The 27,216-nt window shown below is 49.7% G+C and overlaps 1 protein-coding gene across 5 annotated transcripts in view; it reads right to left on the minus strand.

The window, feature by feature from the left end:
- The window catches only part of reps1 (RALBP1 associated Eps domain containing 1), a 111,608-nt gene that overhangs the window by 24,876 nt on the left and 59,516 nt on the right, over positions 1–27,216 (minus strand). For all 5 annotated transcript variants that reach the window (XM_072513655.1, XM_072513646.1, XM_072513665.1 and 2 more), the window contains exons 3-7: positions 26,607–26,688; positions 23,318–23,442; positions 20,980–21,142; positions 16,405–16,468; positions 13,839–13,993 (exon numbers count right to left, since the gene is read on the minus strand). In XM_072513655.1, the coding sequence (XP_072369756.1) occupies positions 13,839–13,993; positions 16,405–16,468; positions 20,980–21,142; positions 23,318–23,442; positions 26,607–26,688 (589 nt within the window). The remainder of the gene's footprint in view (positions 1–13,838; positions 13,994–16,404; positions 16,469–20,979; positions 21,143–23,317; positions 23,443–26,606; positions 26,689–27,216) is intronic.

The raw sequence follows: 27,216 nt of genomic DNA on the forward strand, positions 1-27,216 counted from the left end.
ACCAGAGGGGGAAAACAGAGATAGTAGTGGCGATGGATGCCGAGAAAGCATTTGATAGAGTGGAGTGGGATTATTTGTGGGAGGTGTTGAGGAGATTTGGTTTTGGAGAGGGGTATGTTAGATGGGTGCAGCTGTTGTATAGGGCCCCGATGGCGAGCGTGGTCACGAATGGACGGGGATCTGCATATTTTCGGCTCCATAGAGGGACAAGGCAGGGGTGCCCTCTGTCCCCATTATTGTTTGCACTGGCGATTGAGCCCCTGGCGATAGCGTTGAGGGGTTCCAAGAAGTGGAGGGGAGTATTTAGAGGAGGAGAAGAACACCGGGTATCTTTGTATGCGGACGATTTGCTACTATACGTGGCAGACCCGGCGGAGGGGATGCCAGAAATAATGCGGAGTTTGGGGATTTTTCAGGGTATAAATTGAACATGGGGAAAAGTGAGTTGTTTGTGGTGCATCCAGGGGAGCAGAGTAGAGAAATAGAGGACCTACCGTTGAGGAAGGTAACAAGGGACTTTCGTTACCTGGGGATCCAGATAGCCAAGAATTGGGGCACATTGCATAGGTTAAATTTAACGCGGTTGGTGGAACAAATGGAGGAGGATTTCAAGAGATGGGATATAGTATCCCTATCACTGGCAGGGAGGGTGCAGGCGGTTAAGATGGTGGTCCTCCCGAGATTCCTCTTTGTGTTTCAGTGCCTCCCGGTGGTGATCACGAAGGCTTTTTTTTATAAAAAGGATTGAAAAGAGCATCATGGGTTTTGTGTGGGCCGGGAAGACCCCGAGAGTGAGGAAGGGATTCTTACAGCGTAGCAGGGATAGGGGGGGGGCTGGCACTACCGAGCCTAAGTGAGTATTATTGGGCCGCTAATATTTCAATGGTGAGTAAGTGGATGGGAGAGGAGGAGGGAGCGGCGTGGAAGAGATTAGAGAGGGCGTCCTGTAGGGGGACTAGCCTACAGGCTATGGTGACAGCCCCATTGCCGTTCTCACCGAGGAACTACACCACAAGCCCGGTGGTGGTGGCTACACTGAAGATTTGGGGACAGTGGAGACGGCATAGGGGAAAGACTGGAGTCTTGGGGGGATCCCGGATAAGAAACAACCATAGGTTTGCCCCGGGGGGAATGGATGGGGGATATGGAATGTGGCAAAGAGCAGGAGTAACGCAACTGAAAGATCTGTTTGTGGATGGGAAGTTCGCGAGTCTGGGAGTGCTGACCGAGAAATATGGGTTGCCCCAAGGGAATGCATTCAGGTATATGCAACTGAGGGCTTTTGCGAGGCAACAGGTGAGGGAATTCCCGCAGCTCCCGACACAAGAGGTGCAGGACAGAGTGATCTCAAAGACATGGGTGGGGGATGGTAAGGTGTCAGATATATATAGGGAAATGAGGGACGAAGGGGAGACTATGGTAGATGAACTAAAAGGGAAATGGGAAGAAGAGCTGGGGGAGGAGATCGAGGAGGGGCTGCGGGCAGATGCCCTAAGCAGGGTAAACTCATCGTCCTCGTGTGCCAGGCTAAGCCTGATTCAGTTTAAGGTATTACACAGGGCGCATATGACTGGAGCAAGGCTCAGTAAATTTTTTGGGGTGTTTGATAGGTGTGCGAGGTGCTCGAGAAGCCCAGCGAATCATACCCATATGTTTTGGTCATGCCCGGCACTACAGGGGTTTTGGATGGGGGTGACAAAGGTGCTTTCAAAAGTAGTGGGGGTCCGGGTCGAACCAAGCTGGGGGTTGGCTATATTTGGGGTTGCACAAGAGCCGGGAGTGCAGGAGGCGAGAGAGGCCGATGTTTTGGCCTTTGCGTCCCTAGTAGCCCGGCGCAGGATATTGCTAATGTGGAAAGAAGCCAAGCCCCCGGGGGTGGAGACCTGGATAAACGACATGGCAGGGTTTATAAAGCTAGAGCGGATTAAGTTCGTTCTAAGGGGGTCGGCTCAAGGGTTCACCAGGCGGTGGCAACCGTTCGTCGAATACCTCGCAGAAAGATAGATGGAATGGAAAAAAGAAGGCAGCAGCAGCAGCCCAGGATCAGGGGGGGGGGGGGGGGGGGGGTGGAAGAGGAGGAACCAGAAGGACTCTCAGGGTTGTTAATATATACTGTATAATATGTATAGGTCGTTGCGACAGATAATTATATATTGGACTGTTAAATTATATTTTTGGAGAGTGTTACTTGTGATAAGGCAGTTGCCAATTAGGGTTAGTTTTAATTTTTGTTATTTATTATTTATTCATTTTTTGTTTATAAAATAGGTCATTGTTATTTGTGTTGTTATAATATTGTGTAAAGGATGCACAATGTACTGTGTTGGTTGACCAAAAATTTTCAATAAAATATTTATAAAAAAAAAAGCGATGGTTTTTATTCATGCAGTAACTGTAACGTGTCGCTCAGATACATTCCAAACCATTGTGTGTGGTTACAGTGGCAGTCATGTATATGCCAGAGCCCACATACAGCAATGAAATGAGTGATCAGTCAATCTGTTCGCAAGTGGTGCTGGTGCTTGGTCACAATATGAGGTGGACACGGATTCTCTTTGAATTGGATTGGATTGGATTACCGTCACGTGTACAGAGGTACAGTGAAAAGTATTTTTCTGCGAGCAGCTCAAACAGATCATTTAGTACATGAAACGAAAAGGAAATGGTACCCATTTGGTCTTAAGTATCCATTTCAATGCGCAAGTCACCAGAAAACGATAGAACTTTTAACTAATGTGTATGCAGCTATCATGTATGTTTGCACAAATAGCACATACTTCACCCAAAAAGCATCATTTGTGTGATTAGCAATAACGAAACAACTCTGTTAATTTGCAGTAAGCCACCATTCCCCGAAGCATTACCCCCATTTGAAAAATGTAAGTTCAAAACTTTGTTGCATTAGATGTTTGGACTCAACGATTTGGATGAGAATGTACATGGCATGATCAGTAAGTTTGCAGATGATACTAAAATGGTCATTGTAGACAGGGAAGAATGTTATTAAAAATTGCAGCAGGGTGTCTTCCGGTGGCGGCCATGGAGGAGTAGGTCGCACATTTGATAACTCCCACCTGTGACGGACTTTTGGACCTTTTCCCCCCGTTTTTTTCTGGATTTTATGGGATAAATCGGTGAAGAGTGAGACAGTGAGGAGAAATCCCCCTCCGGTGTATGGAGAATTGGACCAGAAGTGGATAAGAAGACAAAGTCCTAGAAGGAAGACGCGAGCAGAGCTGGCAACGCGGGGAAAGCATGAGCAAGGGCCGCGGAGAGACGGCACAGTGGTCGACTGAGCAGCTGTTGGGAGTGTTTTGAAGATTGCTTCGCCAAGGTGGAGGACGACACGCTGGACCCGATTAAGGCTTCGATTGATGAAGTTGTGCAGAATCAAGAGACCCACTGGAGAGCGATCCAGGAGGTGGAGAAAAAGGCGTCCGCGCACGAGGAGTACATAACCGAGGAGGTCATAAGCTTTGACAAAGAGTCATCGGACTCGAAACTTTAGCTCTTTTCTCTCCCTACAGATGCTGCCAGACTTGCTGAGATTTTCCAGTATTTTCTCTTTCGTTTCAGATTCCAGCATCCTCAATAATTTGCTTTTATCGAGCACATAACCGTGCTGGAGACCAAGGTGGAGATGATGAACGACCGCCAGAAAAGAATGCAGGAGAAGCTGGAGGACCTGGAGAACAGGTCCAGGAGGCAGAATCTTAGAATTGTCGGCCTCCCTGAAGGCAGTGAGGGATCGGATGCAAGGACTTATGTGACGGACATGTTGGAGAAGTTGATGGGGGCTGAGGCGTTCCCTTGGCCCTGGAAGTGGATAGCGCGCACAGAGCCCTCGCGAAGAAGTCCCGAGCGAACTAGCCGCTGAGGACGATGGTGGTATGCTTTCTCCAATTCCTGGACAAGGAACACGTTCTGCGATGGGCCAAGAAGGAACAGAGCAGCAAGTGGGAGAATTGTGAGCTGTGCATTTATCTGGGAGAATTGTGAGCTGTGCATTTATCAGGACCTGGGCGTGGATCTGGTCAAGAGGTGAGCTGGGTTTAATTGGGCAAAAACAGCCCTCTTTAAGAAGGGGGTGAAGTTTGGGATGCTGTACCCAGCCAGTCTGTGGGTCACACATGAGGAACGGGACTTCTACTTCGAAACACCAGACGAAGCATGGACTTTGATTAAAGAAAAGAGGCTGGAGGCGAATTAAAAGACACTGAAGCCTTGGAGATGTACTGTGGCGGCAATTTGTTGTGCTGGGCTGTATAAGTATAAGTAGAGCTATGTGTAATAAGGGGTTGTTTGGATGGCTAAAGGTAACTTTGTCTTGCAGAGAGCTGGTTAGAGGGGGGATGGTCTTTGGGGTTGGTTCTGTTTTATGGGTGTTTCTTTTTCTAAAGTGGCTGTTTCTTAACTTTTTTTTCTGACGTTTGTTTACTGGGGAATGTGATGCTTTTAATATGTTTGTCCAGGTTGGGGGGGGGGGGGGGGGGGGGGGGGGGGGGGGGGGGAAAGAGAACAATGGGGAGACAGACTGCTTGGTGCCAGGGGCGGGTACTACCAAGTCAGCATGGGTCAGCTGACTCTCGGAAGCGCAGTGGGGGGTGAGCAGGTGTTAAGCTGGAGCGTGCCTTGGGGGGTTGGGTTTCTAGTGTTGTTACTGGGGGGGGGGGAAGAGAAGGGGAGCTGCATTGCTGACAGGGGAGGAACTGTTACTAGGGGACAAATGGGTGGTCGGGAGCGGCGAATGCCCGAGGGGGGGCTCGAGGAGGCGGAGTGCACGAGCGAGAGGCTTGCCTAAAATGGGTGATGGCTAGTCGGCAGGGGGGGGTGGGGGGGGGGGGGGGGGGGGGGGGGGGGGGGTGGACTGGAAGCCCCGACCAGGCTGATTACATGGAACGTCATAGGGCTGAATGGGCCGGTCAAGAGGGCTCGCGTGTTGGCGCATTTGAGGGGGCTGAAGGTGGACGTGGCAATGCTACAAGAGACACACCTAAAGGTTACAGACCAGACTAGATTGAGAAAGGGGTGGGTTAGCCAAGTATTCCACTCAGGGCTGGATTCAAAGAGCAGGGGGGTAGTGATCTTGATCAACAAGCGAGTGGCATTCGAGGCAGGGAGAATCATTTTTAAAAATAAATATGTTTATTCAAAGTTTTTCAATAATTTTTACAAAACACTCCAAATAGGAAAGAAAATATACAAAATAAAAATAAAAAGGGCGATACGCCAACAAACAAAGCAACTTAATCCTCTCACCCTTAAACAATTTAGCAAATTAAGAACAAAATGGGGCAAACGCCCCTTACATAAACCAAAACAAGAAAAACCGCCCCCACCCCCCTGGGTTGCTGCTGCTATTGACCTTCACCTAACGTTTCAAGAGAAAGTCAAGGAACGGTTGCCACCGCCTGGAGAACCCCTGCACAGACCCTGGCAAGGCAAACTTTATCTTCTCCAACCTGAGAAACCCTGCCATGTCATTGACCCAAGCCTCCACACTTGGGGGTTTCGCGTCCCTCCACATTAACAAGAGCCTTCTCCGGGCTACCAAGGAGGCAAAGGCCAGAACTCCGGCCTCTTTCGACTCCTGCACTCCCGGCTTGTCTGACACCCCAAATATCGCTATCCCCCAGCTCGGTTTTGCCCAAGTGTCCAAGACCTTGGACATAGCCTTTGTGAAACCCCTCCAAAACCCTGCAAGCGCCGGACACGCCCAGAACATATGGACATGGTTTGCTGGGCTCCCGACCACCTCACACACCTGTCCTCTACCCCAAAAAACTTACACATCCTCGCCCCTGTCATATGCACCCTGTGCACCACTTTAAACTGGATCAGGCTGAGCCTGGCGCAAGACGAGGAGGAATTAACCCTGCCCAGGGCATCAGCCCACAGGCCCTCACCCAGCTCCTCCTCCCACTTGCCCTTCAGCTCCTCCACCATGGCTTCCTCCGCCTCCTGGTATATCGGCAAGACCTTACCTCTCCGACCCACACGCCCAAAATCACCCTGTCCTGTATCCTCCAGGCTGGCAGCAGCGGGAACTTCACTACCTGCCTCCTCACAAATGCCCTAACCTGCATATACCTGAAGGTATTTCCCGGGGGGTAACCCAAATTTCTCCTCCAACGCCCTCAGACTGGCAAAAGTCCCATCAATGAATAAGTCCCCCATCCTTTTAACTCCCGCCTGATGCGAACTTAGGAATCCGCCATCCATCCTGCCCGGTGCAAACCTATGGTTGTTCCGTATCGGGGACCAGATTGAGGCCCCCACCCCCACCCCTGTGCCATCTCCACTGCCCCCAGATCCTCAATGTTGCCGCCACCACCAGGCTCGTGGTGTACCGCGTCGGCGGGTAGCGGCAACGGTGCCGTCACCAGTGCCCCCAGACTATACCTACACATGACGCCGCCTCTAGTCTTTTCCACGCCGCCCCCTCTCCCTCCATTACCCATTTCCGAATCATTGCCACATTAGCTGCCCAGTAATAGCTACACAAATTCGGCAGCGCCAGCTGTCCGTCCCCCCCCCCGGTCCCCCCCCCACCTCACTCCCCGTCTGTGCTCCAAGAACAGTCTCTTAACCTTCGGGGTCTTACTTGCCCATACAAACCCCATAATGCTCTCACTCGCTTGAAAAAGGCCTTGGGGATGAGAATAGGCAGGCACTGGAACACGAACAAGAACCTAGGGAGGACCGTCATCTTAACAGACTGCACCCTGCCCGCAACACGTCCCATCTCTTAAAGTCCTCCTCCATCTGGTCCACCAACCGCGCCAAGTTGAGCTTATGCAGGACCCCCCAACTCTTGGCCACCTGGATACCCAAATACCGGAAACTCCTCTCCAACTTAGCGTCCACATTGAGGAGCGAAATCAGCCTATACGAGCCACACTGCAGCGGGTCCTTGTCCAGCTTGAGGATAAGCGAGATCAGTGCCCGAGACATCGTCGGGGGAAGAATCCCTTCTTCCTTCGCCTCATTGAAGGTTCTCACCAGCAACAGGCCCAACAGTTCCACAAACTTTGTATAGAACTCGACTGGGAACCCATCAGGCCCCGGGGCCTTGCCCACCTGCATGCTCCCCAACCCCTTAACCAAGTCCTCCATCCTGATCGGGACCCCCAAACCTTTGACCTGTCCTCCTCCACCCTCGGGAACCTCAATTGGTCCAGGAACTGCCGCATCCCCTCTCCCCCCTCTGGAGGTTCTGACTTGTACAGGTCCCCGTAGAAATCCCTAAAGACCTCATTTATTTTGGCTGGACTCCGCACCTTGTTTCCCCCTCTGTCCCCGATTCCTCCAATTTCCCTAGCCGCCTCCTTCCTACGTAGCTGATGCGCTAGCATCCGACTCGCCTTCTCCCCATACTCATACGCTGCCCCCTGCACCTTCCTCCGCTGGGCCTCAGCTTTCCCCGTAGTCAGCAAATCAAATTCCGTTTGGAGGCTCCGGCGCTCCTTCAGCAGCCCCTCTTCAGGGGATTCCGCGTATCTCTTATCCACTCTCAGTAACTCCCCCACCAATCTCTACCTCTCCATTCGTCCCTCTTCTCCCTGTGAGCCCTGATTGAGATAAGCTCTCCCCTGACCACCGCCTTCAGCGCCTCCCAGACCACACTCACCGGTACCTCCCCATTATCATTGGCCTCTTATGTACCTTTGAATGCACCCTCGGACCCGCCCACAGACCTCATCATCCGCCAGCAGTCCCACATCCTTGCGCCACAGTGGGCACTGGCTCCTCTCCTCCCCCAACTCCAGCTCCACCCAGTGCGGGGCGTGGTCCGAAATTGCTATGGCCGAGTACTCCATCCCCTCCACTCTCGGGATCAACGCCCTACTCACCACAAAGAAGTCTATCCGTGAATAGGCCTTGTGCACATGGGAAAAGAAGGAGAACTCTCTCGCCGCTGGCGTGGCAAATCTCCACGGGTCCACTCCCCCCATCTGATCCATAAACCCCCTCAGAACCTTGGCCGCAGCTAACCTCCTGCCCGACCTCGAACGATCCAGTGCCGGTTCCAGTACCGTATTGAAGTCTCCCCCCCCACCACCCCCATTATCAGGTTCCCTGCCTCCAGATCCGGGATCCGGCTCAGCATGCGCTTCATGAACCCTGCATCGTCCCAATTCAGGGCATATACATTCACCAGCACCACCCGGGCTCCCTGCAGCCTACCACTCACCATCACATAATGGCCCCCTTTATCCGCCACAATACTCACCGCCTCGAAAGTCACCCGCTTGCTCACCAGGATTACGACCCCCCTGTTCTTCGCATCCAGCCCAGAGTGAAAGACCTGCCCCACCCATCCCTTCCTCAGCCTGATCTGATCCGCCACCTTCAGGTGCGTCTCCTGCAACATATCGACGTCTGCCTTCAGTCCTTTTAAAGTGCGCAAACACCCGGGCCCTCTTGACTGGCCCATTCAGGCCTCTCACGTTCCACGTGATCAGCCGGATCAGGGGACTACCCTGCCGACGAGCCATCTCCTTTCTTAGGCCAGCCACGTGCCCACGCCTCCTGCACTCTCCAGCCCCCCAGACGGGGCCTCCCCACCCCGACTCTCTCTCTTACCTCCAGCTCCTCCTCAGTCAGTACAGCAGCAACCCAGATCCCCCCCCCTCCCACCCCGTCCAGGCAATTGCTTAGCCCCCTTGCTCCCCCCATTGCACTCCCGTAAGTCAGCTGACCCCGGCCACTCCCACCTCTGCCGACGATCCCCCGGTTGAATTCCCCCTCGAAGTCTCCCCCCCCCCCCCGACAAACCAGTGCGATCTCCCGTCCGGTACCGCCCCCCGGGTGGGGCCACGCGCCCCCCTTTTGCACGGGAAAAAGCCCGCGTTCCCTGCCTGGGCCGGCCCCGCCCTCCCGTGGCGCAGCTCCTTTTACCTGCAGCCTCTCCCCGATCCCCAAAGGCCCAGGGCCTCCGGCCCCCACTCCAGCCTTCAAACGCGGGAAACAGCCCCTCCCAAATCAAAACACATACCCAGAAAACACTCCCATCAAATCAAATTGCCCCTTCCCACTCCCCAGCATCCCCATAACCTGCCGCAAACCACTAATTAGAGTCCAGCTTTTCACTTTGGATGAAGGTCCACACCTCGTCCGGTGTATCAAAATAATGGTGTCGGTCCTGATGAGTGACCCACAGCCGAACTGGCTGCAACAGCCCAAACTTCACCCCCTTTCGATGGAGAACTGCCTTGGCCTGGTTGAATCCTACCCTCTTCTTGGCCTGCTCTGCACTCCAGTCCTGGTAGATTCGGTTTTCAGCGTTCTCCCACCTGCTACTCCGCTCCTTCTTCGCCCACCTCACGACACACTCCGTCGGTGAAACCTCACCACCACAGCCCTCGGCGGCTCATTCGCCCTCCTTGCCAGGACTCTGCCCCATCCAGCTTCAGGGGCCTCGGGTAGGATCCCGCGCCCATCAGCGTGCCCAGCATTGTAGCCACATACGACCCGACATCCGACCCCTCCACGCCTTCAGGGAGACCCAGAATCTGCAGGTTCTTCCTCCTCGACCGGTTTTACAGGTCCTCGAACTTCTCCTGCCATCTTTTGTGCAGCGCCTCCACTTTCACTGCCAGGCCCAGGATCTCATCCTCGTTATCAGAGGCCTTCTGCTGCACCTCCTTAATCGCCGTCCCCTGCGCCCTCTGGGGCTCCACCAGCCTCTCGATCGACGCCTTCATAGGGGCCAACATCTCCACCTTCAACTCTACAAAGCAGCTTTTCAGAAACTCCTGCTGTTCCCGAGACCACTGAGCCCACGCTGCCTGGTCTCCACCCTCCGCCATCTCGCTTTTCCGCACCCGCTCTCCTCTCTTTTCCAGTGCCGCTTTTTTGACCGCTCCGCTCCTGGTCCACTCCATACAGTGCTGGGGGAACCTCACTACTGCCTTCCCACACCGGGAATGGTCGTCCAAGTGCCGCAGGGGCTCTTAAAAGGGCCCAAAAGTCCGTTCACGGCGGGAGCTGCCGAACGTGCGACCTATCCAGGCATAGCCGCAACCGGAAGTCTCAGGCAGGGAGAATCATATCAGATAAGGGGGGTAGGTACATAATGGTGAGTGGGAAGCTGGAGGGGGTGCGGGTGGTACTTGCAAACATATATGCTCCGAATTGGCACGATGTGTAATTTATGAGGTGGGTTTTAGGTAAGATCCCAGACTTACGAGTCACATAACCTGATCATGCGAGGAGACTTTAACACAGTCATTGATCCGGAATTGGACTGGTCAAAATCCAGGACATGAAGGAGGCCGGCTGCGGCAAAGGAATTGAAGGAGTTTATGGAACAGAAGGGGGGGGGAGGGAGTAGACCCTGGAGGTTTGCACGGCCAAGGGCGAAGGCGTTTTCCTTTTTCTCACGTGTCCACAAGGTATTCTCTTACATCAACTTTTTTGTTCTGAACAGGGCGCTAGTACCGGAGATGGTGGATACCGAGTACTCGGCAATCGCAGTGTCAGATCATGCCCCGCACTGGGTGGATCTACGGGTTAGTGTGGAGAGAGGGCAATGCCCGCTGTGGAGACTATATGTGGGGTTGCTAGCGGACGAAGCGATCTGTGGGCGAGTTAATAAATCCATCCAGAACTACCTGGAAACAAATGATACGGGAGAGGTCTCTGCAGTGATGGTTTGGGAAGCTCTGAAGGCAGTAATCAGAGGTGAATTAATCTCAATATGGGCCCACAGAGAAAAGGCGGAACCGGCTGAGGGGGATAGGTTAGTGGAGGAGATACTCCAGGTGGACAAGAGCTATTCGGATGCCTGGACGCGGGGCTACTGAGGGAGCGGCGGAGGTTACCGGCGGAGTTTGGGCTGTTGACCACAGGGAAAGTGGTGGAACAGTTGAGGAAGGCAAGGAGGGGCGATTTATGAGTGCGGGGAAGAGGCAAGCAGAATGTTGGCGCACCAGCTCAGGAAAAGGGAAGCGGCCAGGGAGATAGATAAAGTAAAGAGTAGAGTCGGGAACACTGTCCTGGACCCAGCGGGGGTGAACGAGGTGTTTAAGGACTTCTATAGTAAATTATGAGTCGGAACCCCTGGCTGGGGTGAAGGGGATGAGGTAGTTCCTGGATCAGTTGAGGTTTCCGAGGGTAGATGAGGATCTGGTGGAAGGGCCGGGAGCCCCAATTGAGATTGAGGAAATAATCAAGGGGCTGGAGGGAATGCAGTCGGGAAAGTCCCCGGGGCCTGACGGCTACCGGGTGGAATTCTAGAAGAAGTTTTCAGAGATATTGAAACCATTGCTGGTGAGACATTTAATGAAGCAAGAGAAAAGGGAGTCCCCCCCCAACAATGTTGCAGGCCTCAATTTCATTGATCCTGAAACGGGAGAAGGATCCAGAGCAAAGGCAGATCATACAGGCCAATTTCTCTACTGAATGTGGACGCCAAACTGCTGGCTAAGATACTGGCCACGAGGAGAGAGGACAGTGTTCCGGGGTGATAGGGGAAGACCAGACGGGATTTGTAAAGGGCAGGCAACTCAGGGCCAATGTTCGAAGACTACTCAATGTTATTATGATGCCCTCAGAAGGAGGGGAGGCGGAGGTAGCGATGGATGCGGAGAAGGCTTTTGATTGGGTGGAGTGGAATTACCTGTGGGAGGCCCTGGGAAGGTTTGGGTTTGGTGGGGGCTTCATTGACTGGGTACGGTTGCTCTATCAGGTACAAGTAGCGAATGTGCGTACGAACCGGCTGAGGTCGGGATACTTTAAACTACACCGAGGGACGAGACAAGGGTGCCCCCTCTCCCTGTTACTGTTTGCTCTGGCCATAGGGCCACTGGCCATGGCGTTAAGAGCCTCTAGGAACTGGAAAGGGCTGGTTCGGGGGAGCACCGGGTCTCGCTTTACGCAGATGACCTGCTCTTGTATATTTCAGACCTGTTGGAGGGGATGGGGGAAGTAATGCAAATCCTGGGGGAATTTGGCAATTTTTCAGGGTATAAATTGAACATGAGGAAAAGTGAGATGTTCACGATCCAGGCAAGAGGACAGGAGAAGAGACTGGGAGAGCTGCCGCTTAGAATGGTAGGGAAGAGCTTTCGGTATCTGGGAATCCAGGTGCCTGGGAATGGGAGGTACTGCACAAATTAAACCTATCCCGGCTGGTAGAACAAATGGAAGGGGTCTTTAAGAGATGGGATATGCTCCCGCTATCACTGGCGGGGAGGGTACAGACCGTGAAAATGACGGTCCTCTCCAGATTTCTGTTTGTCTTTCAGTGCCTCCCCATCTTCATCCCAAAGGCCTTTTTCAAGCGGGTGAATAAGGTTATTTTGGGCTTTGTGTGGGTGGGTAAAACCCTGCGAGTGAAGTGTTGCTAGAGCGCAGTCAGGGAGAGGGTGGGTTGGCGCTGCCGACCTTCTGCAATTACTACTGGGCGGCTAATATAGCCATGATCAGGAAGTGGGTAGTGGGGGAGGGGTCGGCATGGGAGCGGATGGAGGTGGCGTCATGCAAAGACACCAGTTTGGGAGCACAGATAACGGCACCTCTTCCGTTCTCGCTGGCCCGATACTCCACAAGTCCGGTGGTGGTGGCGGCTCTGAGAATCGGGGGGCAATGGAGGAGATACAAGAGAGTGGAGGGAGCATCGGTTTGTACCCTGATTTATAATAAAAGAAGAAAGAAGAAAAGAAAATTGCTTATTGTCACAAGTAGGCTTCAAATGAAGTTACTGTGAAAAGCCCCTAGTCACCACATTCCGGCGCCTGTTCGGGGAGGCTGGTACGGGAATTGAACCGTGCTGCTGGCCTGCTTTAAAAGCCAGCGATTTAGCCCAGTGTGCTAAACCAGGCCCTAATAATCAGCGGTTTGTACCGGGTAGGCTGGATGGTGGGTACCGGAGATGGTAAAGGGCAGGAATTAGAAGGATGAGGGATCTATTTATAGATGGGAGCTTCCCCAGCTTGAAAGCCTTTGAGGATAAATTTGAATTGCCAGCAGGGAACGGGTTTAGGTATTTGCAGGTGCGAGACGTCCTGAGAAAACAGGTGCCGGCCTTTCCGTTGCTGCCGCCACATGGGATACAAGATAGAGTAGTCTCCAGTACCTGGGTGGGAGAGGGGTAGGTATTGGATATTTGCCAGGAGCATTCGGAGGCAGAGGAAACTCCGGTGGAGGAGCTCAAGGGCAAGTGGGAGGACGAGCTAGGAGGAGAGATAGAGGCAGGTCTATGGGCGGATGCCCTAAGCAGGGTTAATACCTCCGCATCATGTGCCAGGCACAGCCTGATACAATTTAAGGTAGTCCACCGGACAGATACATGGATAGGAAAGGTTTAGAGGGATATGGGCCAAATGCAGGCAAATGGGATTAGTTTAGATGGGCTTTATAGTTGGCATGGACCAGTCTGGGCCGAAGGGCCTGTCCATGGGCCGTAGATTCTATGATAAAAACGGCCACAGAAAGCCATATTTAAAATATCAGCTAAACCTAGTTCCACTTAAGTGTCAATCCTGAGTTAGGGCTCAATATTCAGTTGTCTGATCGCACTGGGGCTACGACTAGATTGATGAGCCAGTACACCCAAAACCCTCAAAAACCACAAGTCATTCCACACAGTCCAGTTTATCCTCAGTAATACTGAACGCCAATCTCCAATAACAAACGCGGGCCGGAATACATTAGATCTTAGAACCACGTGAGCCAAACACAGCAAGAAATTTAACTCCCTAGAATCATAACTCTTTTGCTATTAAATTGGGTCACAACAAGCTAGAACGCCTCCTCACTGAAATCAAATATTTCTACACCCCAACTGTAACATTTTATAACCCCGATTAGACAGGAAATCAAATGCTACTTACCTCCTGAATCATCAAGGTCAATCAACTTTGGCATCAAACTTTCCGGTAACTTTTCTGGTAAATCATAGCCGTTTTTTCTGGCCACTACTAGGTGGAAGGCTGCACAAAACTCATCCAACGTCAACGCGCCATCTTTGTCAAAGTCTGACAGCTCCCTGAATCACAAAGGAAACACTGACAAATTCAACATTTCTCAAGTATTTGTTACAAACCTCGTGTTCATTAAGGTGAGGGGTTCTAATGTGTGGTAATTCCCATCATTGCAGTGTTAATATAAGCCTACTTGTAATGCTAATAAAAATTAAGATCTGCGCGGACGACCTGCTCCTGTACGTATCGGACCCGCTGGCTGGGATGGACAGCATACTAGGAATATTGAGAGAATTCGGCAGGTTTTCAGGGTACAAACTGAACATGACTAAGAGTGAGATGTTTGTAGTGCAGGCAAGGGACCAGGAAAACAGGTTGAAGGGGCTGCCATTTAGGATGGTCAGAGAAAGTTTCCGATATTAGGGATACAGGTGGCGCGAGACTGGGGCAGGCTGCAAAAGTTAAATTTGACTAGAGTGGTGGAGCAAATGAAGAGCGAGTTTAGGAGATGGGATGCACTCCCACTGTTACGTGCGGGGAGTGCGCAGACGGTAAAGATGACAATCCTCCCAAGATTCCGGTTTATTTTTCAGTGCCTCCCGAATTTCATCCCGCGGTCCTTCTTCAAAAGGGTCAACAAGATTATTATGGGCTTTGACTGGGCGGTGAAGAAAGCGATGCTTGAGAGGAACCGTAGCGAGGGGGGGCTGACGCTGCCGAACCTCAGCATCTACTACTGGGCGGCCAACATAGCCATGGTAAGGAGTTGGATGGTGGGTACGGGGTCTATTTGGCGGTGAGTGGAGGCAGCTTCGTGCAGGGGCACCAGTTTGTCAGCCCTGGTCACGGCCCCCCCTACCGCTCCCGCCGGCCAGGTACTCCACCAGCCCGGTAGTGGTGGCAGCCCTGCGGATCTGGGGCCAGTGGAGGAGGCATGTAGGGGAGGTGGGAGCATTGGTCTGGTCTCCAATATGTGACAACCACCGATTCGCCCCAGGGAGTATGGACGGTGTATTCAGAGCGTGGCGGCGGTGGGAAGGATGGGCAATATGTTCTTTGGGGGGGGGGGGGGGGGAGAAGAGTATCTCAAGCATGAGGGCCTTGGAGGAGAAATTCGGACTAGTAAGAGGGAATGACTTTCGGTACTTGCAAGTGCGTGACTTCTTACGCAGACAGGTCCCATCCTTCCCACGTCTCCCACCAAATGGGATCCAGGACAGAGTAGTTTCTAGTGGAGAGGTAGGAGAGGAGAAAGTCTCGGATATTTACCGAGAACTTATGAAAGAGGAGGAGTCCCAGACAGAGGAACTGAAGGTCAAGTGGGAGGAGGAACTCGGCGAGGAGAGGGAGGAGGGGGTATGGGCGGAAGCCCTGAGTAGAGTAAATTCAACTGCAACATGTGCTAGGCTCAGCCTGATTCAGTTCAAAGTCGTCCACCGGGCCCACATGACGGTGGCCCGGATGAGTACATTTTTTTGGGTGGAGGACAAGTGCGCTGTGTGCGCGAGAGGGCCAGCGAATCACGTCCACATGTTCTGGGCATGCCGAAAACTTAGGAGATACTGGGAGGGATTTGGGACGTCATGTCCCAGGTACTGAAAACTAAGGTGGTGATGAGTCCAGTGGTGGCAATTTTTGGGGTCTCGGAAGACCCAGGGGTCCGGGAGGAGAGGGAGGCTGACGTCTTGGCCTTTGCTTCCCTGGTAGCCCGGCGACGTATATTGCTGGCATGCAGGGACTCAAAGCCCCCGAAGACCAAAGCATGGCTCTCGGGCATGTCGAGCTTTTTGGGGCTGGAAAAAATTAAGTTCGCCATGAGAGGATCTGTATTTGGGTTCGCGGGGGTGGGGGAGATTAGAGGAGAATAGGAGGGATAAATAGGTGGGTACTGTTTACGAGAGAGGATTGGTCTCTTGCACTATGTTTCTGTTTTGGGTTGATATTTGCACATTACTGCATACTGTAACAGTTTAAAATGCCAAAATACCTTAATAAAATTGTTTATTAAAAAACAGATTAATATCTGGCCAATTTGCTTCACAAAGCAACTTTAGTAAAAAAATTCAAAATATCCTTTTTAAAACCAAGTGGTTATCATCCAACGTCCCATTAAGATTATGAATTTCAGAATTACACTAATTAGTCTCTAGTTTGATATGGAGTTTCTACAGTTTGCCAAACGCTTTTGCATCGCCAGGAAAATCCTACAGTATAGCTAATCTTGTCCGGAAATTCTACAAAAGATATTGAAAAGAATCTATCGTTGCCTTGGAGGAGAAATTCGGACTAGTAAGAGGGAATGACTTTCGGTACTTGCAAGTGCGTGACTTCTTACGCAGACAGAAGTGATTATTTCAATGAAGTTATATTGAGTCTCTCGCTCTACCCCCCCCCCCCCCTCCCCCCAACCAGGAACATGAGAATGTTTGAATGCGTCACAAACTATGAATATCAATCATACCATGTTAATACTTACCAGATATGAGAAAGCTCAAGAATTGGGAGTTTAGATTTTGTGAAAAATTCTTTAGCTGCAGATCCTGCAAGAAGAGGGTAACAGACTTAGTAAGAATTTTTTTCAATGACTCGCAACAAAATGCACGCTGTTCTTTTTCAGTATTGCTAACTAAGAGGAGAGCTTCCCCACCTCTGGGCCAGTAGCTCCGGGTTCAAGTCCCACTAAAGGACTTGATGGCCACGGAAGGGGGTGTTCATAAACATCGCCAAACAGGCCAATTACCAGCCTGTAAATCCGTCCAATGTGCCTAATGGCAGGTGGTAAGAGCAGGACAGTTTTCTGGTCAGCCATACTGCAGAAGACGACGGCAAACCACTGGAGTACTTTGGCAAGCACAATCCAATGGAGGTCTATGGTCACCAATGTCCTCTTCGGGTATGGTGCCTGGAGGAGGACTTCGCATTTTTCTGACATGGCGTTATAATAAAATATTTCAAATATAAAAATGAAGGAAGTGATACCTTGTGGCTGAAAGAAATTCTATTCGGACTTGGGTAACCTAATGAGTTCCCTTTTCCGGTTTCATAGTTTAGCAGCGTATTGCTTACTGCCTCCACTATTTGCTCTGACCTCCTGAATCCATATTTCTCAGACCAAGGTAACAGGATGCACTTTTGCTTGTAAACCCCTGCTAACAGCAGAGTGAACGGTCTCCAACAGTCCAGCAAGTGCAGACCAGGCTAGTTGGAGCATGATCTGCCTCGTCTCCATTCAATGCAGCACAGGTGACTTGGAACCTCCTGATGGTGGGAAATCCCTCGCCAATTTTCCCCCTTCACATGTTCTCGAGCTGATTTACACTATGTGGATAAAATTATAGTCCTTCCTTGCATCACTGACTAGGTTCAAACCTTATGTCAAAACATGCATTTGGTTCATTACTTCTGGTCAATTTACAGCAAGATAGCAGTTAATCTCCTGGACAATAGGCTTTGAAGGAATGCAAGCAATGTCAAAAAGCAGATCACTGCTGAATTTTACGGAGGTTCTGAAAATCATTTCAGTATGCAGTTAGCAGTTTACAGCTGGGTCATGTACAACCTAGGAAGATTAGCATACGAATCAGTTTCACAATAATAATGACTCAATGACCTGTCATTGACAAATTCATTTTGGACCATTTTGCATTGAGTTAAAGGCCAGCTGTTTATTTTTTTTAATCCAATAATCTGAGACCAGCTTTTTCAAATTCATTTATGGGATGTGGACGGCGCTGGCTCGGCCCATTGCTAGTTGCACTTCCGATGGTGGTGGTGAGCTGCCTTCTTGAACCTCTGCAGTCCAGGTGGTGTAGGTACATCTACTGTGCTAGTCGGGAGGGAGTTCCAGGATTTTGACCCAGTGACAGTGAAGGAACGCGATACATTTCCAAGTCAGAGTGGTGAGTGACTTGGAGGGGAACCTCCAGGTGGTGGTGTTCCCAGGTATCTGTTGCTTTCGTCCTTCTTGATGGTAGCGGTCGTGGGTTTGGAAGGTGCTGCCTAAAGAACCTTGGTGAGTTACTGCAGTGCATCTTGTCAATGGTACACTCAGCTGCCACTGTTAGTCAGTGGCAGGTTTGAATGTTTGTGGAAGGGGGAGCAATCAAGCAGGCTTTGTCCTGGATGGTGCTGAGCTTCTGGAGTGTTGTTGGAGCTGCACTCATCCAGGACAGTATTCCATTACACTTCTGTCTTGTAGATGGTGGACAGGGTTTTTTTTGGGGGGGGGGGGGGCCCGCGGCTCAAGAGGTTAAGTTACTTGCCATAGGATTCCTAGCCTTTGACTTGCTCTGGTACCCATAGTATTAATATGGCTAGTTCAGTTTCTGGTCAATGATAAACCCCCAACACGGAGCCTAACAGGGAAGACAGTGGAACAGCAATGGCAGGGGTTTTGGGGGGTCATTCGGGAGGCACAAGAGAAAATCATCCCAAGGAGTAAACATGCTAATGGGAGGGTGAGGCATCCATGGCTGACGAGGGAAGTTCAAGGACAGCAGAAAAGCAAAAGATAAAACATATAACATGGCAAGGATCAGTGGGAAGCCTTTAAAAGCTAGCAGAGGACAACTAAAAAAGCACCAAGAGGGAGAAGAGAAATATGAGTGTAAGCTAGCCAGTAATATAAAAGAAAATAGTGAGAGACTTTTTAAATATACAAAAGATAAGAGAGAGGCAAGAATAGACATTGAACTACTGGAAAATGAGGCTGGAGAAGTAATAATAGGAAACAAAGAAATGGCAGAGGAACTGAATAGTTACTTTGCATCAGTTTTCACAGTGGAAGACACCAGTGGGATACCAGAACTTCAGGAGAACCAGGGGGCGGCGGTGAGTGTAGTGGCCATCCTAGGCCAGAGAAGGTTCTGGAGAAACTGAAAGGGAAGGTGGCTAAATCACCTGGACCGGATGGACTACACCCCAGGGTTCAAAAGGAGACAGCCGAGGAGATTGTGGAGGCATTGGTGATAATCTTTCAGGAATGACAGGAGGAAAGGAGGGCTCCAGAGGACTGGAAAATGGCTAATGTAACAACTTTGGCACAGTGGTTAGCACTGGGACTACGGCGCTGAGGACCCGGGTTCGAATCCCGGCCCTGGGTCACTGTCCGTAAGGATTTTGCACATTCTCCCAGTGTCTGCGTGGGTTTCACCCCCACAACCCAAAGATGTGCTGGTTAGGTGGATTGGCCATATCTTTTTATTAAAACAGTAAAAAATATATACAAGGCCAAACGGTACAGACACTCATTTTGTGTTGGAGAAACAGGGTACCCTCCCCTCAGTACCAATTAGGGGGGGATGGATACTCTGATTATTAAAGCAGTTCACAACACATTTCTACAAAAAACAAATGGTACAAGCACTAAACTTTGCGCTAAAGAGACCAGACACCCTCGCCTCTGTACCAACAGAAGCGAAAGGGAGGGGGGTGGTGGGGAGAGAGGGGAAAGGACGGTGGTGGGAGGGAGGGAGTCGGAGTCTTGGTGAAGGGTCCAATAGGGAGGCCCAATACAGAGGCAGAAAAACAAAAGAACCCGAAAAGAAAACTAATTGGGTACTCTAAATTTATTAAAACAAAAAGAAGGGAGGGAGGCAGAAGACACAAAATTACAGGGCAGTTAGCCGGACTTCGGTCATTGGTAAGATTTAGAGTCCATTATTAAAGATGAGATTGTGGAGTACTTGCAAATGCATGATAAAATAGGATTGAGTCAGCACGGCTTCGTCAAGTGGAGGTCATGTATGACAAATCTGTTAAGAGTTCTTTGAGGAGGTAACAAGGAAGTTAGACAAAGGAGAACCAGTGGATCTGGTCTATTCAGATTTCCAGAATGCCTTTGACAAAATGCCAAATAGGAGGCTGTTAAATAAATTAAGAGCCCATGGTGCGAATGGTAAGATACTGGCATGGATAGAGAATTGGCTGAGTGGCAGAAGGCAGGGAGTGGAGATAAAGGGGTCTTTTTCAGGATGGCAGCTGATGACCAGTGGTGTGCCCCAGGGGTCAGCATTGGATCCACAACTTTTCACAATATACATTAACAATCTGGAAGAAGGAACTGAGGATACTGTTGCTAAGTTTGCAGATGGTACAAAGATGTGCAAAGGGTAGTATTGAGGAAGCAGGGGGCTGCAGAAGGACATTGGACAGGCAATTGATTGGGCAAAGAAGTGACAGGCAGAATACAATGTGAAAAAGTGTGAGGATATGCACTTTGCTAGGAAGAATGGAGGAATAGATTATTTTCTAAACGGGAAGCGGTTAGGAAATCAGAAGCACAAAGAGACTTAGGAGTCCTAGTAAACGAGCAGGTTTAGTCGGCAATTAAGAAGGCAAACGCAGTGTTAGCATTCATGTCGAGGGGGCTACAATACAAGAGCAGGGATGTACTTCTGAGGCTGTATAAGGCTCTGGTCAGACCGCATTTGGAGTATTGAGAGCTGTTTTGGGCCCCGTATCCAAGGAAGGATGTGTTGGCCTTAGAAAAGGTCCAGAGGAGATTGACAATAATGATCCTCATCTTATGAGGAGCTGTTGTGGACTCTGGGTCTGTACTCGTTGAGAGTTTAGAAGGATGAGGGGGAATCTTATTGAAACTTACAAGATACTGAGAGGCCTTGACAGAGTGGACGTGGAGAGGATGTTTCCACTTGTAGGAAAAACTAGAACCCGAGGCCTAAAGCCTCAAACTGAAAGGACGATCCTTTAAAACTGAGATGAGGAGGAATTTCTTCAGCCAGAGGGCGGTGAATCTGTGGAACTCTTTGCCACAGAAGGCTGTGGAGGCCAAATCACTGAGTGTCTTTAAGGCAGAGATAGATAGGTTCTTGATTAATAAGGGGATCAGAGGTTATGGGGAGAAGGCAGGAGAATGGGGATGAGAAAAACAGCCATGATTGAATGGTAGAGCAGACTCGATGTGCCGAATGGCCTAATTCTGCTCCTATGTCTTATGGTCTTTTGTATCTCTAATGCAGAGATTATACAATTTATTCAGCAAGGAGTTGCAAAGACTAGACACTGGACTGCGTTTGGTTTGCAAACATACCTGGAATAAAACCATTCAAATCTGGTTGAATGTTTTTAAACTGGTTAATATAGTACTGTCTCTGCTCATCTGTAATCTTCCAAGGATCATCGTACCCACTAGACTGCCTGCGAATTTCCATGGCATTTGTTGCAGATGCCACAGTCCTAACTGTTGTATGCTCCTGCAAAAACAATCACAATGCAAGCATTATTTTAAACCATTATTTCAAATCCTTGGTCCTACACTCAATGATACTGGAGTTTTAATTGATCAATCTGACATGCTGGCTGAACCGAAACGAGAATGTGACTCGACAACCTGACCCGGCAAGTCAAAGTTAACTTTTCACTTTAAATTATGTATGCAGGGACAGTGCTTCAGACACTCTTTTATTGGAGAAACAAGATCTTCAACTTGCTGGGGCAGCTAAATTTACATAAAGCGAAAACCAAATTATCTAGCAGTGTATTATTTGGGTGGTGGACAAAAGCAGTTTTGTGGCTGCAAACGTTTACCTTTCCTTTAGGAAAAAGCAACAATTAGAACAAACGTACTGGTAACTGAAGAATGCCATTTGGCAGTATTCGCCTGGAAACTCAATGTGATTTTGATAACTGTGCAGAGTCAAACTAATAATCCAGTAAACACTACCACATCAATTTGAGAATTTTAATTCATTTTTAAAGAAATATGTCAATAAAAAGCTAGCACGAGTAAAAGCCGTGAAACTGAGAAAAAAATCCCAGTGTGCATGGTGTAATATAGACAACGGTGATCATTCAGAGTTATAGGATAAAGGGTGGAATTCTCCCATTTTGAGACAAAGTGCGGTGGCAGGTTGCTCCTGTCCCGCTGACCAGAATAGTGGGATGTCATGCTTGGAAGCTCATTATTATACACAAGTAAGTTCCGCTCGGACTCTCCTGGAGGGCTGACAGCAGATTTGTCTGCCCATCCTCAGCTGATGGGTTTGGGGTTTGAAGGTCCCGGCACCACATTTAAATCCCAGTCCAGCACACTCATGTCACTCTCTCCAGCCCACTGTTCTTCACAAGTTCGTGCAGGATGTCAGCAGCCCTGAGGGAAAAGGTTAGCAGCATCAAGAAGTCTGTCCCTTGATTCAACCAACCTCCCTCCCGAGCCCATCACCTGTGAGGCACCCATGCCCCACTTGGACCTCTAGCCACTGTATCTGGAGTTTTTGTGCATCCCCTTCCAGTAAACCATGTGGTATCCGTTTGACCCGTTTGTTTGTGAGCTTTTCATGCAGCCTTGTCAGAGTCCAGCTTCCCTCTTCTTGGTCTTCCCTGTGCCTCCAACTGTCCATCTTCTTCATCCTGGTTTGGTTTCCACCCAGTCTAAAGATGTGCACATTCGGGGGGACTGGCCATGCTAAATTGCCCCTTAGTGTCCAACAGTTACAGGGACAGGGTGGGGGAGTGGACCTGGGTACCATGCCCTTTTGGAGTATCAGTGCAGACTCAATCGGCCGAATGGCCTCCTTCTGCACTGTAGGGATTCTACGTCCTTGCCCCTCTGCATGACATCGTGAGCCCTCAGCCCACCACCTTCGTTAGGCCACAACACCTTGCTTCTCTCCTCAGTTTGGAGAGACCCCTGTACTCCCCAACCCCAGGTGCAGCATCGAACAGAGACAGCGACACAGCAGCACAATGCTGTCCATAAAGAACAGCACGGCATGGAGATGGAGGCAGGAACCTGTCTGCCCTGGCAGAGTGGTAAACAGCGCATCAGAGGCAGCGCAGCGCTATGACAGAAAGTTGTTGCATTCACCCCAGAATCTCCAGTGAATTGAGGATTGCCATGTCCACGCCACTCACTCACAATCGGATTTGACGCTGGCATACCGGCATGACCCAAGATTGAAAGGCCTGACAGGATGCCTGGCCGACAGCAGTTTTCATGAGCATTCACGAGATGAATGCAAGTGGCATTTCCGCCACCTGCCAGAGGGAAAGAGAGACCCACCACTGGGAGAATTGCAATGGGATTTTACGTTGGCAGGTTACCAACGTTTTGGTTCCCACCAGATGCACCGTGCCCCCCAACGCACCACCAAACCCATCAGTCAAATTGGGAGAATTCCGCCCAAAGTGTCATCGAACATCCACCCATCCTATGTACTTAAACACCATTGAATCCCTTAACTGCGGGTTTGCTTCTTAAAGCAGCACTGCAGGTGCTGGCACAAAATTCTTTCCCACCCCTCACTGGTGTTCAAGAAGCACCCACATCCCCACAATCAGTATCATTTATCACCATGTAACTGAGAGAAAACACCAAGTTCAGTAGGTAGAGCAAATAGCGTCACAATTTGCTAAGACGCTCTCCTTACCTGAATGGAGGCCGGATGCATTGCAGGAAGTGTGCTGCTAGGGGGCGTGTCAGTGAAACTCACCCAGTTCTCTTGGTTGGGAGGGGGAGAGTGGGCAGGCCACATTCCATCACCAGCAGCTGACCCTAGAGAGCAAGAGGAACAAAAGTGAAACCATGGACACTGAAGAGCAGGATTTGAAGAAACCATATAGCAAATAAATAAAGTGAAAGCCTCGTGTAGCTAAACAAAAGATATCAAGGGGGCAGCACGGTGGCACAGTGGGTTAGCCCTGCTGCCTCACGCGCTGAGGTCCCAGGTTCGATCCCGGCTCTAGGTCACTGTCCGCGTGGAGTTTGCACATTCTCCCCGTGTTTGTATGGGTTTCGCCCCACAACCCAAAGATGTGCAGGGTAGGTGGATTGGTCACGCTAAATTGCCCCTAAATTGGAAAAATTAATTGGGTACTCTAAATTTATTTTTAAAAAGATTTCAAAGTATACGAGAGGTCAAACTGCCTGGGGAAATAAGGAGGAAAGCAGATATCCCAAACAGCTGTGCAGGATAGGTACACTGGGAACCTATTGAATGCAGAGTTCGATATCAACACCATGAATCATACAATAAACTTCTATTTATGTCACAGAAACAAAGCACACCCCTTTTTAATAATGACAACCAGTCTAGTAACTCTTTCAAACTACTGGAGGCCACGGGTTTGTGACTGGTAAACATTCCTGGAATCCACTGCAATAAAGATGCAATCTGAGTCAGCCCCCGACATGAACAGACCTGAGATAATCTAATAGCAAGGGATCAAAACAGAATCTTGGGACAAAAATTTTGGACTCCTTCAGTAGGCAAAGACACCAGGTCAGGTGCCACGGTCAATCTATGCTAATAGGTCATTTCTTCTAAATCAGCAGGATTGCTGCTATAATTGACTCGGATGGGAGACTTAAGACGGTACATTTGTGGACAACTGCTCTCCAGTGACCTCTGCTGGAAGGAGCAGATTTACACACAACTCAGACAGGTCGGTTGTGATGCTATTCCAGAATAACCTGCTACTATACACGGTCTGCCCTCTGGTTGGAAGAATTGCCAATTAGTTGAGGTAACTAGTTGAGGGCAGCACGGTAGCACAAGTGGATAGCACTGTGGCTTCACAGCGCCAGGGTCCCAGGTTCAATTCCCTGCTGGGTCACTGTCTGTGTGGAGTCTGCACGTTCTCCCCGTGTCAGCATGGGTTTCTTCCGGGTGCTCCGGTTTCCTCCCACAGTCCAAAGACGTGCAGGTTAGGTGAATTGGCCATGATAAATTGCCCTCAGTGACCAAAAAGGTTAGGAGGGGTTATTGGGTTACGGGGATAGGGTGGAAGTGATGGCTTAAGTGGGTCGGTGCAGACTCGATGGGCCAAATGGGCTCCTTCTGCACTCTATGTTCTATGTTCTAATGTAGTGTTACCAGCACCTGTGAAACAGGATCCCAACACAAGTCTTCAGGAAAGATGGAAAGATTCTGTGGCTTCCTAGAATCATAGAATCACTACAGTGCAGAAGGCCATTCAGCCCATCGAGTCTGCACCGACCCTCTGAAAAGGTACCCTACCTAGGGTCAGGCCCCCACCCTATCCACTTAACCAAGTACCCCACATAACCTAACATTTTGGACACTGAGGGCAATTGATCATGGCCAATTCATCCAACCTGCACATCTTTGCACTGTGGGAGGAAACCGGAGCACCTGAGAGAAACCCACGCAGACACGGGGAGAACGTGCAAACTCCACACAGTCACCTGAGGCTGGAATTGAACCCGGGTCCCTGGAGCTGTGAGGCAGCAGTGCTAACCACTGTGCCGCTTCAACACAAGGCAAGTATGTTTTTCTTGTTAGAATCAGCTTGATACTTAGGTAAGGCCATTGGAGATTGAGTAAGCCAAAAGGATTTGATGCACATATCCCACTAAGGGAGACAAGAAATTATTTGCAGATATGACGCCCATTAAAAAAAAACTAACAATTTTGATCCATGTCATTACACAATTAAAACTTTCACTAAGATGAGCCTGTACTCATCTCACATCAACCAAATCTACATTGCTTTACACAGAAGCTGGAAACCGATAGTTTGGAATCGTGTGAACCAATGACCAACTCGTTTTAACAAACAATCGCCACAAGAAAAACCTGTACTTTAAAATATTATCAACGGGTTAATAGTGTAGACAAGCTATTTTTCCACTTTGTGGGCGAGATCGGGACTAGGTGTCATGAATACAAGATAGCCATTGATCGAGTCAATTGGGAAAAGAGACTTCTTTTAATTTCCCCAAGCGTGGTGAGATTGTGGAACTCACTACTGTAAGTAGGTGAAGCAAACAGTAGAGTTGCATTTAAGGGAAAGTTAGGTAAGCACAAGAAAGGGATAAAGGATATATTAATATGGGTGAGGTGAAGTAGGGAGGGAGGAGATGTGTGTAGAGCAGGGATCAGTTGGGTCAACTAGCCTGTCCCTGTGCTGGAAATTTAATGCAATATGCAAAACCTTCCACTGCAGCATTCTCAAACAAAATGTATCCCTGAGCCACTCCAGACGGTATTAGGGTAGATAACCAAACGTTTGGTCAAAGGGGTAGGTTTCAAGGAGTATCATAAAAGAGGAGAGTGAGGTAAAGGGTTTAGGAAAGGAATTCCACAGCTTGGGGCTTTAGCAGCTGACAGCACAATCTCCAATGGTGAAGTGATTAAAATTAGGGATGCTCAAAAGGCAAGAATTACTGGACTGTAGAGATTTCAAAGGGTTGTAGTTTTGGACGAGATGACAGAGATTGGAGGGAGGCATGGGGCAAGGCTATTTTTAAATTGAGTCATTGCCATACTGGGAACCAATGTAGGTCGGCAAGCAGAGATGATCAAGGAGCGGAACTCTGAGAATTAAATACAGAGAGTAAACCACCAGAGCAAGGTTGTGTCCTTTCTGAGGCCCCAATGTAATCGGCATCCCCAATTTGTGCTATTGACGGTGCATACAGAGGCCAATATCCCAAAACTAACTCCAGGCTTTGGGAAGACAACTTAAACTGTTATTCAACAATAAGAGCAGTTAGGGATAACCAATAAATGCTGGCCAGTGGCATTCTCCAGTCTCTGCAGGGAGAAGCATTCCACCTACATCCATGGAAAACAACTGGATGCTTCAGGGTTTTGCTGAAGCAAATCAGCAGCTTCTACCTTTTGTCACCCTCATCTTAACTGCTGCTCAATACCCAACCGTGCTTCTTCAAAGGGAGTCCTGCTCGAGTATTACCTCCACTCGGATGTTGTTTGCTCCAGGCAATTGGTGAAGATAGCGGCGATTGGTGAGGGGAGATAACTGGGGAAGTTGAATCCTAAGAGTGGAAAGGAGAGAAAAAAAAATCAGAAGAACAATCTGTGCGTCACATATCAAGAAACTGCTGGGGGCAGCACGATGGTTCAATCCTGGCCCCGGGTCATTGTCCGTACGGAGTTTGCACATTCTCCCCATGTCTGTGTGGGTCTCACCCCCACAACCCAAAGATGTGCAGGGTAGGTGGATTGTCCACGCTAAATCAACTCTTAATGGGAAAAGTGGGTGGTGGGGGGGGAAAGAGAGAGAGCAAGAGGGAGAAAACGCATCAAGAAACCGCTGCAGAAATTAACCAGTCTTATGTAACAACATTTTAATTGCAATAACACCGAGGATCTGAGTTCCTTTTCACAAAACACTGCAAAGCTTCATTTTACATTCCAACGCTGACCTTCTGTGCAGAGAGACAAGTGAGGAGAGGGCTAACTGAAGAGAGCTTTTCACCTTGCTGAAAAGAGAGACATGTTGCTGAAGCTTTTCATCTCGCACTCCTCAGGACAAATGCAAGCAGCCAAATTTCAATGACTTG

The sequence above is a fragment of the Scyliorhinus torazame genome, chromosome 1 (genome assembly GCF_047496885.1).
Source record: "Scyliorhinus torazame isolate Kashiwa2021f chromosome 1, sScyTor2.1, whole genome shotgun sequence".
Taxonomy (NCBI): Eukaryota; Metazoa; Chordata; class Chondrichthyes; order Carcharhiniformes; family Scyliorhinidae; genus Scyliorhinus; species Scyliorhinus torazame.